We start from the raw sequence: 20146 nt of genomic DNA, 5'->3' as shown, positions 1-20146 counted from the left end.
GCGCTTCTACCCAAATCAGAGCCAGGCTCTGAAGGATAATGTGATTGACATAATGCCATCCTATTGAAGAAGAAAAAGAGTTTGGAATTCTCTTCTCTTGCTTATGTTTAAATACATTTTGTCACACTCAAGCTTCTCTCTGCAACCATGGCTACCGTTGGGATAGGCTCCTATTCTTAAGAAAAAGAACACATTTTAATATCTATACTGGGGACCTGAGAGTTTTGAATTCAAGCTAATTTTTTGATAGGGCAAGCTATGGAGTGTACAGTCAACAGCAGCAGAATAGAGGACCTAGTTGTTCCAACCTGGTAGCAAGAAAGTAGATACCAAATACTGATGCTTTCAAATGGTAAACTACAAGATCTATGTGTTTGCAGAAGAAACACTGCTGCATCTTACCTCGGGTAGACCTTATAGATCAGGAACATATCCAGAATTATTTTGATCATTAGCTGGGTGGGAAATATTTTTTGTTTAATATTGAAACATGATGTATAGGAGTTTCCTTAGAAGTATTTTTGGTAGCAGTAGTCAAAGCGAACAAATTGTATACATGCTTCCCTTCATTTCACAGTGGAGTAAGTTCATTTGGGGTTTTTATCTCTCATAATCCAACTTGATTAAATCTAAGAAGTACACCTGGCAAGTGGACATTTTCTAGGAATGAAAAAGGAGTGTAATCTTTCAAGTAGGAAACATCAATTCTTAGAACTATGGTTACTTCATACAGTACCACCTTTTCACCTTACATTTCTTAGGAGACATTTATTATGCCTCACTGCTGTCTTTATTATCATAGGAACATTGTGAAAAGATCATGTCATCTTTTATGTTTGCAAGGCACTACTGCTGATGGTCCGATACGTTAGATATTTCCATTTGACATTCTTGATTGTGAGATTCATCCTGTACAATGTAGCGGACACTTCTGTTGTTATGTCCCAAGCTGACCACCGGGTTCAGTTGGTATATATCAACTGACAACCCATAGTGTCTGCAGCACACAGCATATTACAGTTCCAAATATTCAGCATCTCTGAAGTTTCTAGGCCATTTCCCCTGGGCAGTTTGGTATCACCTCCCTGGTTGCTTGGAATATTGGCAGAGGGATGAGGAGAACACTGACAGCATAATCCTGTTTGTGGTCCCTTCAGATTGATGTGTGTGAGTAGGGAGAGAGGGGGCAGCTTGCTTTGATTCTGTACTTGTTCTGCGAGTCCATCGAGACTTTAGGACACGAAGGCCTGTGATCGTCAGCTGTACTGGAGAGTGTTGAGTCAAGTCAGAGGAAGTCAGCCCAGATCTGGCCCCTGCCAGATGTTGAACCTGACTGAACTAGAACACTCACAGGAGTCTGAACAAGGAGCTTCTTGCTTAATATGAAGCATATTTGATCTTCAGTACACTCCTTTGTCCTTGCTGATATGCTGCTGGATACATGGTGGGCTCTGTGCTGACCTGACATTTTCTGATGGGCCTCTTGCAGCTTTCAGACCTCACATGTTGTGGAGGTTATAGAAAGTTCACATTCATCCCAGAGTGCCTCAGACGAGGGATACCTTCATATATTATTTTAAAAGCCAAATGACCTGATCCAATAGACACTACTACAGCAGCTGAGATTATCAACAAAAAGTGACTGTATGCACATCAGTATCAGTGCATCTGCTTGTAGATAAAACTCCAAATCAGAAAGTGGAACTGAGAAAGGAAGAGGGAGAGAAAAGAAGTCATGTGTTCTCGAGCAGAGAGGTGATCATTCAGTGTGGTGTATAGAAATCAGGTGTGAAAGTCAAGCTGATTGCAGAGGAACTCATTTGGAGGAGAATCTTGAGATATTCGATCAGCACCTGGACTCAATACCCTCCACAGATCTGTGATATTTTGATACAGTCTTTATTTGAGGACCTAGAGAGAGAATCCAGCTATGATCAATTTTGTACACTCTGATTTAACATAGTGCATAGAAATATGATAATATCTCACAGTGGTTGTCACTGCATTGGTAGAAACCGAAAGTGTGGATCCATCTATTCTGGGCTGAGCTTGGCATAAGCTTCCTCTAGTGTACGAAGACATTAGCACTGAATCTTTTCTAATTTTCTGTCTTGCTGTCAGATGACAGCTCCTCTGGCACTTACACATTCCCAGAAATGAGACCATGTAGCTTTTTGGCTTTGTCAAGGCTACTGCTGCCTTCTCAGTAGTAGTCTGAACGCAAATCTTCTAGAAAGGCTCTGAAATTGTAGAATTTTCTGTTTACGGCACTCTTGAGGAACACATAGTGGTAAATAAAATTTTCAGGGTTCTGAACACAATTATTGCTAATTTTTGTAAGAAATGCACAGCTATAGCAAAACAAACAAACAAAAAGCCCCAAGCCTCCACTCTATATGCTTTTGCTATGACAGGAGGATTTAGATCTTTGAAAATGGATCTGAGCACCCTGAGAAGTGCATTCTTGTACTTAGCTTCTTTAAGTTATTTCACTCTCCTCTGCAGCAATTCTGTGCATGATTCACCATGTTATGCAAAAACATTTTCTTTCTTAAAATAGTTTTCTGTGTGTTTGAGCTTTCTCACAGACTTCATATTCTTTATAGTTTTAAGAGTCTGTATCAACACTGATGGTTTTGTTTAGGTTATAGATATGCACCATGTCTCTAGATCTAGTTCCTTAAAGTTGGGGAGGAGACAAACTGCTTTTTCCAAGGCTTTGCTTGCTCTTGGTGAGAAGATCCTTTCACCTGGAAGGCAACAAGGGTAAAAATCTGCATCAGCAGTCCTAGGTGTCCGTTAGTTCTCAGGCTAACGTGAAAGTCAAAACTGAGAAAGACCATTAGTCAGTTCTCACAATGGAGCTTGTTGGCTGGCGTGAACGCACTAAGAAATTCTATAGTTTCCAAACAAATTCTCAAGCTTTCTGTAAGCAAATTTTCAGAATTGTCACATGCATACAGTCCTTTTTTCATACTGCTTTACATCCTACAACTTTACATAAAGAAATTTTGAAAGCATTAGATAATAGGGAAGGTCAAACACCATCTATTGAAAGCTAAAAAATCCCAAGTGAATCAGATTTACTGCTGATCTAACAGGTCCACAAAGTCTGAAGTGATAGGTTGTAGTTCATAGGAGGCTACTGCTGTGATGAAAAAATGTTTACAATTTCATTAGCTGTTTGTGGACCCAGAGGTGAGGCCCCAGTGGATTGTAATATATAACATAAAGATTTTTATTTTTTTAAAAAAAAGGATGAAATGTTGACCTATTATGATCTTTTCACTAGATCATATCAGGTCTCAGCTACAAGGATGACCTTAGTAGGTGATTTCCCTGACATATGTAGTTCACACTTGGCCTTGCTTACTTTGTTTAAATTTAGATTTATACATTTTTCATGTTTAAGCAGTAGGGTAGCTGGTAACTAGACATTTTTAGTAAATAATTGCTCATGTTGCTTCTAGCTGACTGACAGCAAATGAAATCCTACAAGGATTTTTATACATTTTGGTGGTAGTGATACAGCTAAGTGGCCACTTGGTAGGTGAGAGCTTTGTTTGTCTAGGGTTTTAGCATAATCATTAAATCACAGCTTTCTCTAATTGCTTCAGCCGCAGCCAAACACAGTTGGATGGGATTCTGTAGCAAATGGAATTCTGTCACATTCAATATCGGTGTTTGCTTTATTAAATAGCATTTCTCTGGGGACCCGCACAGACTTTTGGAGTTTTAATTTGTTACAGTATGTAATAGCTGGCTTCTGTGAAGGAATTGTTCACCAAATGGCATTCTTATTATTACTACTGATGCCTTTTTACTTTAAATGAGGTTGACAAGATAAGGTATGCCATTTAGAAGAAAGCAGTACTTACTTTGCTCAGTGCGGAGAGAGTTTTGAAAGGAAGCATTTTTTAGCATGCATAAATTCTTCCATTTCTTTGAAGTGAAAATTTAAAGTTAATAATTAAAACAAACACACAAAACCACTCTGTTATCACAACCTGTGAGTTTCCCAACGTGTGCTTCATTCTCGCTATATTTCTCTTGGTGCCTTTTAGGACAGGAATTAAATATCCTTTGATTTAGCATCCTTAACACCCTCGTCAGTGATCTGTTACACTGTTATATAATATTATAGCAGCAATAACAGTAGAAGTAGATTTTTCATTGTAAGCAGGTGATTCAGACATCTCCATTTGAATCAAGAGTTTTAATTTGTAAATGCAAATACCAGTTTTAAAAGTTCACTGCCCTGTGCTAATAACTGCTTCTCACCATCAAAAATTGTGTATAGTGATAATCTGTAAGTGTCAAGCACAATCCATTTTTGCTTTATTGGAGCAACCAGGACTCCTGAGTGTTGTTCCTTCATTAACCAGACTTGGCTGTCACATGCCCATTAGTGAGTGTTACGTGCTTGAGAAGGACAGTGCAACATCATGGAAACTGGGAGCGACCGAGTGATCCGGTTGTAGCAGAACAATACAGTGAGAAACGGCAATACTTGATACGTTGTCTTGACTTAAGATTTCCTTACATTGCAGATTTCTGAGGATGTAGGAGGATACATATGAAAACATGTAATTGTATTTTGTACAGGAATTTTGTATCCAAGTACAGGGTGAGATAAAATACAGGACCCGATGGTCTTTATTGGCAACTATGGCTAGCCAGGGAGTGGAGTTATGAAGCCAGGCAAATAATCACATCTTCTTCATTTGAAACATTTCATACTGGCAGAAATCTTTAACCAGCGCTCCAACTTCTGTCTGCCACTCGAAGCTTTTTATATGAAACAGCAGGAACCTGGCAGCCTGGAGATCTTTGAGCGGTGTGAGCAAAAAACTTGAACATCATTTGTGGCTTTTCCTGCCAAGACTGTAAAAATCTAGACAAAGTAGGTACGGTTGTTTCACCCAGTTTTTCACTTATGTTTGTCCTTCACTATGTAAGCTCCCAAAAGCTCAGCCAGTTTTCTTCTTGAATTTTAAATTCTTGGTAGGTACATATGATAGGATTTCTCTTACCTACCTTGATCCCTGTAAAAGTTGCATGGCTAGACTGAGCTATTCTCTCGGCTCCCTCTACAGTCAGTGAAGAGACAGATATCTCCAGGAGGTTTTTTATCTCATACGAATTTAGACAACTGTCTTGGGGTGAAATGAATCCCAGCCCTGTTGTCACCCTCCAGCTTTGATTCAGTAAATGTAACAAGTTCTAATTCCATGCTGGCATTTGGAGCCTTACTCAGAATATTCCAGCATCTGATTTCCACTGAATTTAATGGATGCATGAGTCTTTTAATTAGCTTTGAAAATCTCACCCTTAGTGTTTGATTAAGCTTGAATGCACATGTTTCTATATAAAAAATTACAAGCAATAAATGTAGCTGTATTATTTTCAAAACCTGTGCATCTGACAACTTCAGCTGATTAGTGGCCCAAATGGCTGATACGGATGATATTAATTATACTGTAGTATTGAAAACTGGACCAAGTGAGACTAAAATATAGACTTAATAACTTAATACCTCAGCAATACTTTTTTTTTTTTTTTTTACTGCTCTCTTTCTTAAGTAGATTTTAGATTCTGAAACACACATTTAGCACAGATATTTGTGGATAGAGTGGCATTGCCAGTCAACAAAAATGGTTGTGATTACTAATCCTAATAAGTACAGAATTTATACAGGTATTAACTGGAAATGTACTTTTGCTATACTAAAGAAATAATCCTTCAAAAAAACACACACAAGTGGTGCTTCTGAGTTGAATAAAAAATGTGAATGAACTTTTGAAGAACATAATTTGCAGGTGACTGTACCTCTCTTAAGAAATTATTTGTTAATTCTCACAGTGGTTTTTTGGTTGAAGAATATGCACTATTTATGTAGTGAAGATATAGTGTATTTTATTAGTAATACATAACAAAGAACTTGATTTTATGTTTTACCATTGCTTCTTACCAAATGTAACATTTGCTTCTCTGCACTATCTGGAATGATATAGTGCTATTACAATTTCTTTGGATGATACCTGAACACCCAGAACCACAGTTATATTAGTAAGTACTTAAATGCAGCCAAAAATTATATAATTGTAGATATGCTTGTAAATAGTAACACAAAGGAGTAATTTCTTAAACTCTTCCCTCTTAAATGTTTTCTCATTTTCTGACTGGGTTTTACGAAATTAAGATTTCTTACCTGTCCTCTAAAGGAGATGGGACATACAATACACTGGATCCTTTCCACTTCATGTACCTTCCTAAGAAGTAATATCTCTTTGGTCAGACGGAAATGTCCAACATTATGATATATATGCATTTACCTGGTTTGTAAATCTTAACAGGAAGTTACAATCTTTAATTAATTTGACTTGCAAGCTAACAAATGCGTACTTGGATTCCAGTCCAGCAAAGCATTTAAGAGTATCCCTAATTTTAAAAGTCTTTTTCTGAGTCTTAGCAACAGTTTTCTCGAAGTCCGGTAGAGTAGAGGGTGTGTTAGTGTCATCTAGAGATATGTCTTCTTACCTGTATGTCTTTTCAACCCATATAAGATTTGTTTATGACAAAATCAACTCTTTATCATTGCATTAGTTTGCCCTGTCACCGTTTGATACTTCTATAAGAAGCAGGTATAAGGGTGTTTGTCTTACCTGGGTTTTGCTTCCCTGCCTTGGCCACTGGATTTGCACAAGAAGAACGCACAAGAGATAAAAGCTGGCTGTTTTCTTAACTCAGCTGGAGAGCTCCTTCTTACTTCTCAAAGTACAGTCTGTTAGATCATAGCTTAGATTGTAGTTGTTCAGAGGGAGGGACCTCTGAAGGTCCCAGCTTTGTACGTGTCTCTAATATGTGTGGTGCTCTCGTGAGACTTCAGAGAACAAAGAGGTGATGAAAGTCTAGTGTGTGATGGAGGTGTCAAGGACTGTCTTCATCACGTTCCCATTGCAGTATTGAAATGTTGTCAATGTTGTACTAGGTCAAAATGTCAGAATAAAACAAGAACATTCACATTATTGATAACACTGCCATAGGTAATAGACACACTTAATATTCCATCTCTATAAACCATTCTCAAAGGCTTGAGGCTGTGGTGTATTCTGTGGTAGAACAGAGAAATGTAACCGTGATTCATTTTTGTAAACACAAAACTCAAGTTTGTGATTTGACTGCAATGACTATGGGTGGAGAATGCTACTAAGAAAATCTGTTACTGTTCCCACCCAGCTGGAGACATCCTCATGCCTCTTTGAAAAGAGGGTTCAAATTTAAAACAACTTTGACTATGGATTTAGTATGCACTGCACATATACCACATCCAAACAGATACTATGCTATGGATGGAAGGGTCTATTTCTATTGAAAACTGCACATGGTTTAGTTGTTAATGCCCAGTCTTTTTGTTCACACAGCCAGAATATAGGTCTTATTCATAGAGACCAACTGCAGTCTTAGCCCTTATACTTAAAAAGGACAAAAGAGCATATTCTGCTAGTTATTGGTAATATTGCTGTGAAATATCAAGGACGATGCCATGGTGGCTATAAGGAGTTGGCAGTGGAATATGTCTTGAGCCCAGCTTCATTACTCTTTTTTCCCCTTTCTCCTATTCATTCTTGTGCACAAGTTCCAGGAGTGGAAATAATGAATTCAAATTAAGGAAGCAGGTGAAATGACACATAATTTCATAATTAACTCCTCCTCCTCTGTACTGCTTGCAAGGCGGTATTAGACTCTGCAGCCTGTGTCTGTTTGCTGTAGGTGAATAGTGAAACATGCACAGAGTGAATATTTCAGGATTCATTTATCTTTTGTCCACAAGCTTCAGTAAAATTTAAACAATGACAAATAATAGGTTTGAGACCAGGCATTCATCTTCGAATCTTAGACTGAACCAGATAGCTCTCTGTCTTATCCTGTCCTGATAACTTAAGTTGGAAAATCTCTGTAATTCTAATGACTCCAATTTAAAAGGATATTCAACTTGATATACTTGTAGCACCTGTGTAGATGGAAAAAGGGGGTGGCTTAGATGTAATGGAATAACTGTACTTTTGTAGCTGCACGTGGACTGGTCTCACTATATGCCAGCCTACTGAGCAGTTACCACGACTACTCTAACAAAACGTCTCCAATTCAGGCCTACGTTAGCAGCCGAATAGCAAGGAAGAGGTCAACCATCCTTCTAAATGCATCAAAAATATTTCTCTTCCTCATATCAATGTCAACATGTTTCAGTTCATCTGAACCCCTGGTGTAATTGCCCAGTGTAGACTTGCTGATTGAGAATCTAAGTGGCACTGTCTCAAAGTACTGTACCTGCAAAGCTGAGCGATATGGTCAGTATCATTACAGTATAGTTGTTTTGCTATAGTGATGCTGATTCCCACCTCCTAGAGTTCAGAGCACAGCAGTGGCATGAAAAATTTTGCATATTTTGCAAAGCCTCTGTCTTTTTGTTTGTTTGTTTCTCCCATTTTTAAGTCAAATAAATAATGTTTGATTTTCATGCGTCCCCATTCAGAAAATGAGCTGTTACTGCTTCCCCCTGCCCCCCATATTTTGTTGCCTTATAGTATAGTGGTTTCTAGACAATAAAAATAGGATCTTTGATATATTAAGAATTTTCAGTGAATCTATAAGCATAGATCTCCGTTTTGAGCTCTTCCCTGTAATTCCATTGGATTGTTAAAGTTACTCCAGATTTCCATGAGAAGCAGAGGCGTTGCCCCCATTTTGCACCCCAGTCAGACTCTCTGAGATAGTATCACAGTGGGGATTTGTTGCATGACTATATTCTGCCTTCTCAATAAAACAGAAACTTGGTGTTATTTCTTCGCTGTACACATGAAGATAAGTTCCAAAGTGGAATGTAAACAATAATTAAATTAATTATTGAGTAAGCTGAAGAAACGGATATGTTTTGGGCATTGAGCAGAGTTTTGGCAAGAAGTTGCGAGTATATAATGGAACAGAAAACTACATATGACCAAAGCCAAGTCTTAAAATATTTCTGCCAGTTTTACTACACATTGTTTGAGAGATGGCATGCAGCCACACTAGTAAGTGAAATAAAAGCAAGCAACACCATTAAAACTGTGAATATGTGTGAAATAACAAATGGAAGGAATGGAGTTGGGCATTCCTGGCAGGGGGAGGGGAGCTGGAGATTCTTTAGAATACCACTAACTGTGAGATTAAAGGTATGATTAATGCTGTGTAAGACATGCTTTATGTTTCAGATAGATAAAATGAATGAGATAGAATAACAAATGCAAAAGCAATGGGAGTGGTCCTTACAAACTAGCCCTGGGCACCCAGATTGGTCCTCTTCTTCAGGTACTTTTAATAACTGCACAAGGTACCAGATATGGCGAGCAAAGATGCTCTGAATGTCAGAGAGGTGTGCACCTTCTTGTACCTGTATGATGGCAACCATTTGACTATATGGCTTTCTCACCTACATACTGAATATGGGTATTCCACTCTTTCACTCTGTTCATACTGTTTCCGAGAAAATCAATTTAAGACTCAGAATATCAGTATTCCATGTAGAATTTATATAAATAGCAAAAGAATCCTGTGCCAGATCATAAAAACATTGTGAATTGCAGGGCCAGACCTACAAATCAGTACTCAAATGTCCAAATGTATAACATTAAGATATATAGATCCCTGTTAATTTGTTACTCCTGTGAAATTTATGTCAGAACCTTAAATATGTTTAAATTAAACCTCACTAATTTAAATTTAATGAGGAAAGTCACTGGTTACTTGTATTCAGGAATTTTATTTTTAATGGTCTGTCAGTGTGCTCTGAGTATAAACATTAGTGTTAGAATTTTTTTATGATACTTATCTTGTGAGTTTCATAATTCGTAATGGCTGTGCAGTTTTTACAGGTGTATTTAATGGCAAAATCTTATCTTGAACTGCACTTTAAAAGCTCAAGTGTAGTTTGATTTGCTGGGAATGGAAGGAAAGCAGGAATACCATTCTCTCCTTTGGGAGACAGCAGTTTCCTCACACAGCATTAACTTGAAAGAATACGAGAAGCTCGTATGTTGCCAACAGGAGTGTGGATGTATAGAGTTCTGAAAATAGTAAGTGTCAATAGGGAAGGGTTGCAAGTGCCAGAAGAAAAATGTAAGCTCCCAAGAGCACTATCTCTTTTTATTTTTGCTTTGTGCAATGCCAAGCCACATAGGTTGACGTTTAAAGTTCAGTTCTTCCCTGAAAAGTGATTATATTAAAAATACCCCATTTCAGAACAGATGTATTTCCTGTATGTATTCAGAATCTCATTTATTTGTTTCCATTACTTTCTTTTTAAGATGCTATTTACACCTGTTATACGTGTGCAGCCAAAAGTGATGTGAGGGAGAAAACAATAATCCGCATGTCACTGGGTCTGAGCTGCAGAGCTGCCAGGATGCCTGCCCCACCTGGACACCCTCCTGTGTAACCACATCTAGGTGTTCCTGGTCCGGCAGGGGGATTGGACTGGATGATCTTCTGAGGTTCCTTCCAATACCTAACATTCTGTGATTCTGTGATGGGGCAGCTCTGCCAAGGCTCGTGGGCAGCAGGACCTCAGCACCCCCCTTCTCAGGAACACAGGAGCTGTGCTCTGCAGCCCCTTCCCCTCTGCATAACACCGCCCAGAAATCTGTAATGGGATTAAACCACTTAACCTGTGATGGCAGCAAACTGAGACGATTATTACTTCTTCTATCCTTGTTAGCCACAGAGGACAAGTGATCATTCTTTATAGCAATCTCTTCATATGGTTGAAGACTGTTTTCACATTCCTTGTGAGCTTTTTCTGCCTTATGCTAAACACAACTAGTCCTTCTGTCTTGCTTCCTATGAGTCTTTTGGGGTTGTTTTTTTTTTTTTTGTTTCTTTTTTTTTTTTTTTTTTTTTTGGCTTGTGTCTTTGAACTCAATGATTCCTGTTTATCTCTGTTAAATTCTTTAAGGGTGGGTGGCCCAGATCTGATCACAGTACTCCAGAAGTGGATGGACTGTTCCAGTTGAAGTCTTTCCAGTGATGTGTTTGCTGGAGTGGAAGGGAATTGTATCTAAGACATTTCCCTTATTTGCAAGAGCAGCAGATTGTTGACATATTTGCTTTATGATCTGGACCATTTTCTACGGTATTGCTTAGCCAGTTATTTCCCGTTCTTTATTTGTGCTTTTGTCACTTCACTTTATTGAATTTCATCTTCATTTCAAATCATTGCTGCAATCTATCAAAATCATTTTGAATTCCAGTTCTGTCCTGCAAGGTGTCTGCATCCTCTCTCGAGCATGGTTTCATGGACTGACTTTTTACATGAACTCCATTCTACCTTCCAAGTCATTAAACAAAAATAAAATAATTTGAAGAAAATGCCATAGGCTCAGTTGGCCTTATATTCCAGTTCCAAGATCTATTTTGGTTCAGCAATCACCATCACAGGCAAGTAAAAAAGCCTCATTTGGCTTGCAGACTCTTAATCATGTAAGTGTGTAAGGTGTAAAGAAGAACACAGCTTGACTCTCAGATCACACAGTGAACATGTGGGACTATTAGATGGAGGGGGAAAAAGAACATCATTGTACTTAAAATCTGATTACATTTGCCAAAGAAATCAGAGTCAGGAAAAAATATTGAAACCCTAGGCTTCCATTTACTTGGAGACCCTATTCAGAGTTGAGCCATGCTTCAAATTACAAATAATACCGGGGGTGGAGAGGATCAGAGGGAACAATGACAGTCGTGGCAGAAGACGTTTTGCTGCTTGAGTAGCTGGCTACAGCAGCATGGCATCTTCACTTCTGACCCAACTCACTGCCTGTCTCTGCCCTCTTCTCTCCTTTGACCCATTCCTTAAGTTTATTTTGATACAAAATATTTTTAAAGTATAAATTTTTTTGTTATGTTTAGGCCATTATTTCAATGTTTGAGTGTGTGAGTGCACTACGTGAAAGGGAGGTTGCCATGGTAATTTCTCATTATTGTTGAATAGAAAAATAATTACTCTGGCAAAATCCCCTGTAACCTGTCAGAGCATAAGTTAAAGATGCCTGGGGGCAGCGTTGCCTTCACCATCCCCTTTTTGCAAGAAAAAGGGGCTAATTTTATTCTTTTTTTAATTATTATTATTTTTTTTTAATAACCAGATCCTTTTTCAGCCTGGCTGGGGGACACCTCATTTGGCTTTGTTTGCTATTTGGCTGTAAGAGCAGTTGGGCCCACCTGTGACAAGGGTGGAGCAGAGAATTAATCAGCAGAGACTATCAGAGCTTGACAGAAGATTTATATATTCGATTAAGGTTTGGGTTCTTTTTGTGGGTGGGGTGTTACATTTTCTGGTTTTCCTTCTTCCTGACATAAAATATGCAAAACCCTAAGATAAAGACCTTGGACAGTATTCAAACTGTGACAGAGTCTGGATACTTCATCTATCCAGGGAGGGAATCCACAGTAATTCAGTCTCTATATTATCCTTGCCTTCAGACTTCTTGGAAGCAAGAATGAGTGCAAATATGTGTGGTTTTGAGGTGAGGCCCTGCACTTGCCCTGCTCTTCTCTGTCTTTCCTGTTTGCATTTGCATTGTGACTGTGTGGTGCTCCCCTTTCACTACCTGTGTCGTTGGATGTTGTGCGAGTAGCTCCAGTGACGCTCAACTACTGAGTTAGCAAGAGCTGCAAACGTGGGATGTGATGTTGCTTAAATTTTTGCTTTCGGTCTCACTTCCCTATCACAAGGGTGTCCAAAGTATCCCAGTTAAACAATATTGCAGCCCCTCTTTTGGCAAATGGTAGAGTGTGCCATCATGTAATGACTTGTTGGACAATACAGTCTTTTATGGGCTTATAATGTCACCCAGCAGGCTGTCCCCACTGAAAGGCTGGTGTGCAGAGGTGCGTTTGCTGGGCTTCTGTTGAACCTGAATGTTTATTCTGTACTTACTGTTGTGGCTACTCGACTAGTCTATGCAGTGATGTTTGCACGTGGAAACACTTATCAGGTTTACACCAGCAAAGAGGAAAGAGTAGCAGCTCTCCAAGACAAGAGATATGTAAGACACAGGGACAGTTTTGATACCTCTTTGTGTGACTGATTTTTGAGCCAGTACCACAGGGCCATGCCACTCGTTGTCCTGCAGCACAGGATGAGCCTTGGCAAGAAGGTGAATTACAGGCTCTGACCCAGCCAGGAAGTATCTCAGGGGTCTCTGGTACGAGCTGGAATGTTAAAACCTCTCCTTACCATTTCTCTGTTGGATGTCTGGCAAAAAGCAAAGTGAAGTTGTGAGGCAGGAAAGATACCCTGCTCAGCAGTTTGGAGTGAAATCCTATAGTAACCTCTTCAGGGAAAAAAAAAAAAAAAAAGCAGAACTGAAAAACCCAGATAATTATTTCTCTGTATGTGTACATATAATGAATAAGATAGATGCATGTTTTGTCTTAAATTGGCATTTTCTCTCAGGGTTGGAGTTTTTTTCCTGTGAAGGTAACACATGTATTCTGGCACAGTTACATATTGCTCAGGCATTAAGAGGTACTCTGTGCTCACTATGCTGAATTAACCTGGCCTTGCACACGGGGAAGGCAGCTGCTGTGAGTGGAGTAAAGTGGTTCTGAGGAGTGTGGTTGGGGATTCTTCAGAAATGTATTTAGAGCTTTGTTGCTCATCCTGTGTGCTGCAGGTGATTTAAATGTCAGGACCTCAAAGGAACAGAATAGACTGCACCAAAAATTTAAAATCTGCTATTAAATATATCTGTAGCTTTTAAATGAAACAGTTGGTGGTCTCTGTTGTTGCCTGACTTCTGTGAAAACCCTTGCAAGCTGGCCCACTTGCACAGGTGCTAGACATGGAGGTTTGAGTGCCTGTTGTTGATCACCCAGTTCTAACAATGCCTAGTTCAATTGCCAAAGCCAACAGACCACCCGTAGTGGTGTATCGGTACATGCTTTACATTGCACACTACATAGATAATTGCTATGTTTCAGCTATGTGTATTAGTGTAAGTATACACAGATCATCTTAAAATATTGTTTTCACTTCATGTATCAGACTGAAAAGTAAAGATTTCTCACAACAATTACATTTAATTAACCTGCAGTAGCATTGTATTTATATTAGATGCATTGGAGTGGAATGGCTATTATACTTAGGTTCTAAATAACTTTCTTGTCAACTCATGCTGATAATCGGGTTATGTAGCATTATAGAATAAAGTACTGAATTTTTTTTCATTATTAGGACTAAGCAGTTGAGATAGCCCAAGAAAGGAGGGGAAAAGTAATAATCACTTTATTTGCATTTAAAGAAGCAAATATATTTACGAGAGTAAAAGTTTTTATATATTTAGTGTGCTCAATAAAATGAAAGACAGTTTATTGTATAATAAGCTTTTTAGCTTTTTTCTTAAATTAGAACTAGAACCTTATCTAGGAAAACTAGTTTGAAATATCATATAGACATCTACACCTCAAAATCATAGATGAAGAAATGCAAACTATGCGTGATCCTGTTGAATTTCTTTTACAAAGGATGAACATATTTTCATTTTGCCTCCTGTTAAGTGAATGATCTGTTGCTTCCTAGGATAGTGACAACCTCTGGTGGGATGCCTTTGCAACTGAATTTTTTGAAGATGATGCAACCTTAACCCTTTCATTTTGTTTGGAAGACGGACCAAAGCGATACAGTAAGAGATATATTTTTTGTTCTAATTTTAAGCCTGGGTTTTTAAGCACTGTAAGAGACAGATGCAACCCTGTCAAAGACAAAGTCACTTGTTTGTATTCAGTGACCATCTAGTTCCATTAAAGAATTACATGGGTTGGGAATCCTTTTGTATTTTGTGTGGAATTCCTCTAAATTTTATTATATGAAAATAAATTATTTCCTAGTGGAGCAGGGCAAATAACACAATATAATCTTTGGAATTTTTTAATTAATTTGCTTTGGCTGTGCTCACAGTCTTTGTTAATTTGATGTCCGCAAGTATTTGAGTGTTGAGTCTTGTGGGCAAAGTTGTTCACAGAAAGGGAACTTTGTAGGAAATTTCAGTATTGTTGCTCAAAGGGCTTCCAGATTTAAACCGGGATCAGGAAAAAAAAATACCAAAAGCAATATCCTTGCCAGTGTAGATAATAATTATTCCATCTGTTATGTGGATCTGTGCTGTTTGCACACATTAAGGACCTGCCCTGGATGTTGTCTGAACAGCAGTGCAAGTCTAGAATACTCTCAGTCAAGCACTAAAGAGAAGCTTGAATAAAAGTGAAGCAGTGAATAAATCTGATGGCGTTGGTATCTGTTGCCCACATATGCTGAGCAGGAAAAAGGGGTAAAATTCATCGAACAAATTGTTTGAGGTGAATAATTCACTCAGCTTTAGCACTAAGCAACAGAGAGATAAGTAAACATTGAAAAACTGCATTGCCAATTGTTTCACTCCATTCAGAGTGACCCCTGCTTCACAGTGGCAGCTTCTGCTCTCTGCTTAATGTTCTGAATCTTGCGAGGTTCTTCTTTTTCGTGAGAGTGACCGATTGCCAGCGTATCACATACTTCTAATTCCTTTTATCAATTATCTCAGGTATTTATTTGACAAGTGTTACCTTCTCCTGGAGAAAAAAATAACAAGCACTTTGAACGCACGTTCTGAGATTAGTGTTGACAGAATTACAGTTTCTTGCCTTTCAAAGCAAGTGATAACTCTGTAAAGGTCCTCAAATTACAGCCTATAGCAATGTTGGTAACAGCTGATCTGTCCTGATTAGGTTGAGTCAACTTGTCAGATATCAGATTTGCTGGTTGTATTATCAGTCCAGAAGGCACAGATACATCAGCAAAAAAGCAATTAATGTCCAGTTAGATCAGAGGGAGTTGTGTTTCTGGAAAACAGGGCTACATATGAAAGAATTTGTCAAAGAGTGAAATATTCCTGTTGTCACAAATGCTTGATAATGGTTGTGCTATCTTAACTGGGCCAGTTTGGTATGGGACAATACTGTGATTCTTAGGATTGTTGTTGATAAGCGTGACTGAAAGATCAAATTACCGTGGGCATGTTTTTAAAAGCCACTAGTGCATGGGATTTTTCCTCTGATTTTAATTTCTGACCTCTGCACAAGCTGTTGTTGCTTTTGGTGGTGTTATTCTCAGCATCTCGAATTAAAGCTCAGCATGCAGGGCTCTTTCTGTTCATTCACGCTTCCTTTCCCTTGTTTGTAGACATTTATGTAATCCTGAACTACAGTATTTGTGTTTCTTTCTGACATGAGCAGTATTTTTGTTTAGTGGTACTCTAAAGTGCATGCTTGAGCTGTTCCAGTCGGGGATGTCCATTGCCACCTGAGCAGGCTTTGAGAATAGTCTGGGAGGTGCCAGGTTGTCCAAGTCCCTGCTGGGGGACATCTCCAGTGTTGCTTGAGGAGGGCACAGAGTGGAGGTTGTGTGTTAAGAGCAACTCTTCCTACCTGGGAAGTTTGTGTCCAAAAACATGTGCAGGAGTTGCTCCATTTTGGGCCCCAAAAAAATTGCTTCTACTTGTAGCAGGTCGTCACTGAACAGAGACCTGATCGAGGTCTTTATTTTGCCTGCCCAAGCTGTATGTGTGCTCCGTTATGACTATGGAGGGTCATGGCATCTCCCAAAGACCATAATGTCACTCAGTACCTTTATTCCAAGGAACAAGTGAAATCGCTGGCGAGTGGGCTGGGGCTGCCAGAGAATGCCGAGCGGTGGCAGCACCAAGTGTATGGTTCTGGAAGAGATGAAACAGAAGTGCCAGGTCTCTATCCGTGCTGTCCCCAGCCAGCCAGCTGCCTCCTCACCCAGCATGAATGCTCTTTAGTATGTCGTGGGCATTAAAAACATGGGAGCTGGCTGAGAGGGAAGAGGAGACAAATTGTTTGCTCTTACTCTTGCCAGGCACAAACAGTAATGGAAGGAACCAAGATTAGGCCCTAGAAAAGAGAAGCAGGCATCACTGAGAAGGCATTTAGAGAATTGAAAGTGTTGAAAGATGCCGACCTCTTGCCTTTGCTCCAGGATTCAGCTCCAAATTGCCTACCTTTGTCTTGCATCAGCCTGTGAGAAATTTGTTTACATCTCCAACATCGGTTGTGGCTGCCACCTCATTTTCTTTCCTTTGGGAAACGATTTCCCTCCTTTGGGGACTAAAATATTCTCTTCTGGAGCAAATAAATTCCAGAACAAGTCTTGTGGGGGTGTGTGTGGGTGGGAAGGACAAATGTTTTTTGTTGTTCATGGCCACAATTTTTCTCTGGGCTATGATGACTCCCAGTCTTCTTCCCTCCTTGTTTTCAGGGACTATCTGGATCTTGCTTTAAACCATCCACCGTAGACAAGGAGGAACATGGTGTTTTGCCCCAGGTTCCTTCTACAAAGCCCCCAGCACCATTGTGGGAGGCTGCTGAAATGTGCATTTTCTCTTCTGCTCTTCTCTAATTTTGACTGCAATCCCTAAACCCCTCTGTGGTTTCTTTTCCCTACTTGCTTTAAACTTTTCCTTTCCATGGGTTTCCCATCACAGCCCTTTTCCCAGCTGGCTCTCTCTGCCCCCTGCTCTTACCTGGACAGCCCAATCCAACAGCCAACACAAATGCTCAGAGCATGTGAATCAGGCCTGTAAATCATTGCTTGTGTAAATGTACAAGATTTTTTAAAAACACTACTTTTGCTTGCCTCCCATATCTTTTAATTTTTAATGTACAGCTCTGTCCAAGAGACTGTAAGGCTTTTAAACGTCTTTTTTTTTTTTTTTAATCTCAGAAAACTAGGCTGCTTATTTAGTTTCACAGCCCCAAAATGAAGCTTTATGAAAAACACCAAATATTTTTAGGCCTGCCTTTCACATTACTGTGATTTACGGCACTCGTCTCCATACTGAGAAAAGTATTTTTCTTCCCTTTGCTATTCTCAGTGTTGGGTGTGCAAGGTTTCTGCTTGACTATCCACTCTGCGATTCTTTAATTTATAGGGAAAAATAGATATGGGTCGAAGCTGGGATTTTAAGTCACTGGGTTATGTTTACTCTACTTGGCACAAGATAGCACAGTGTACTGATACTTGAGGTGGCTTTAAATGCACCTCTGTGTGGCACAGCATGTAAAGATCCTTAGTTGTGGTCTGGAAAGAGTAGAGGTTGGTTAGTTCGGCGATTCACCAGTGCTAATTAATTTGATTGCCGGGTTTGTTAGACCTAGACCAGTTATCTTTGCAGAACGTTATTCTGCCCCAGAAAGACGGGCACTTGAAAGCCCAGCTCAACCTTTCATGCAAAAATTGTATGTCAGACCTGAAATTGCTGCTGAGCCCACCTTGCAGCTCTTGTTGTCTTTCTGCACTATTTTAAGTATATACGAGAACTTTACCTTCTGCAATTCTTCCTTCCTGGTACAGCATTCCAGAAAGAAGATACTATCTTCTTTCAAACATCCACTGAAAATGTATGTTTTTCTCTTGCTTGCTTATATACCCCTCGGCTATTCTTTTGGTCTGCTATTATCTATGAAGCCCACTCATGTTATTAAATTCTATGTTGAAACTGAGTTTTAATGAGAAATGGTACAGAAAATAAAGATCTATTTTAATGTTGCAAAGGTATAAATTAAGTATGTTTTTTCTAGTCTGGTTTTTTGGCTACAGTGAGATGGACAGAAGGCTCACACATTCCAATGCATAGAGACAGGGAAAGATTCCCAAAAGCAGAGATGCTACCTGTTTTAAACTCCATTGAATTATGTTCAACAGAAACTAAGTAAACACCTGAAATTCATTTTGCAAAGAGACCAAAAAAAAAAAAAAAGTACTTTAATTTGTTATTCCCTGATTTATTGGGTCAAGAAATAAATAGGTTTTAAACAAAACCAAAAAAGAAAATATGCCTAATGGAGCAGACTTTTTTTGTTCCTGTTTGTGGATAAAACATACTCGTTTCCTGTTAAGAGCCTTCTATCCCTGTAAAAGAGTAAATACTAGACTCTGATCCATTGTTGCCCAGGTTTTTTGTTTCTTAGAGACAAAATATTTCCCGAACAGATAAGAGAAACAAGTTTGATTGACAGCTCTTAGCAAAGTCTCATCAGCTGCTGTGCTGACAGCCTGGTGATGTGCACTGTGCTGATGTGGTAGGGACTGACAGGTGATTGACAGCCCAAGACTGGAGACAGGAAAGATGAAGCATGCTCAGTGAGAATAATGTGCAGTGTTTATGCAGCACTGCAGAGAATAGGAGCTAGAAAGTTAACTCTTTCAGAGCAAAGTGACACTGTAAAGCGTAACGGATGCAGTTGCCGCTGTACAGAAAATTAGAGCTTGTCTACATTTCTATTCTGTTCACTAAACGCTTTCTGTTCATGGAGGAACTATATACTATGAGGAAGCAAAAGTGCGAGCTATCACGTGTAGCTGCAATAACATTTCACGTGTAGTAGATGTGATGGATTCATCAAAATGAATTTGTTTAAGCCTATAGATGAAGAACGTATTGAGAATTTTTAATGGGCTTCCATCACCTGATTGTATATGGCATTGCATAATGTTACATAGCAGAAATTTCACAAGGAACAAGTTGAGTTCTTCTGCTCTGTGTATCCCTAGAAAAATACAGTGATTTCAGTTTTATTGTTGCTCTGAATCTGTAGCTGATAATTGAATATGCATTTTGTGTTATAATTGCTGTTACAGTTTGTGTTTGGAATGTAGAATATAACTATACCATACTTTGCATTTTATGCGCTTGTTCTTAATTTTCTCTATTTGGTGCATGAACCCTGCTTGATTTTTCTTAATTTTTTTGATAACAGGAAAGTTAGAGGTACAGTTTTCTGGGTAACAGCTTCAGAGTACAGTGAACTTTGGACGAAATGATAAAATCATCAGCTTTAAAGAGCTTATCTAAGTTTCTTTAGAATATATTGCATAGCTGTATCTTATACTTTGCTACAAATTATTTAGTGGATACAGAGCAAGTGAACTACAACATATTCATTCTGCCTTTGTGCTTTTTTTTATAACCTGTTCTACACAGGTAATTTTACAGCCCTTTGTTGGATAACTTCTGCAGATGTAATGGTGGAAAGCTGTGTCTGGTGGGCA

General features: G+C 39.0%; 1 protein-coding gene across 11 annotated transcripts in view; it reads left to right on the top strand.

Annotated features, from left to right (window-relative positions):
- The window catches only part of LDB2 (LIM domain binding 2), a 218413-nt gene that overhangs the window by 62069 nt on the left and 136198 nt on the right, over positions 1 to 20146 (top strand). For all 11 annotated transcript variants that reach the window (XM_065837544.2, XM_065837542.2, XM_065837543.2 and 8 more), the window contains exon 2: positions 14618 to 14720. In XM_065837544.2, the coding sequence (XP_065693616.1) occupies positions 14618 to 14720 (103 nt within the window). The remainder of the gene's footprint in view (positions 1 to 14617; positions 14721 to 20146) is intronic.

This window comes from Patagioenas fasciata, chromosome 4 (assembly GCF_037038585.1).
Source record: "Patagioenas fasciata isolate bPatFas1 chromosome 4, bPatFas1.hap1, whole genome shotgun sequence".
In the NCBI taxonomy this organism is placed as follows: domain Eukaryota; kingdom Metazoa; phylum Chordata; class Aves; order Columbiformes; family Columbidae; genus Patagioenas; species Patagioenas fasciata.
Note: the sequence above shows the minus strand (reverse complement) of the source record. Positions and strands in the feature narration are given on the sequence as shown.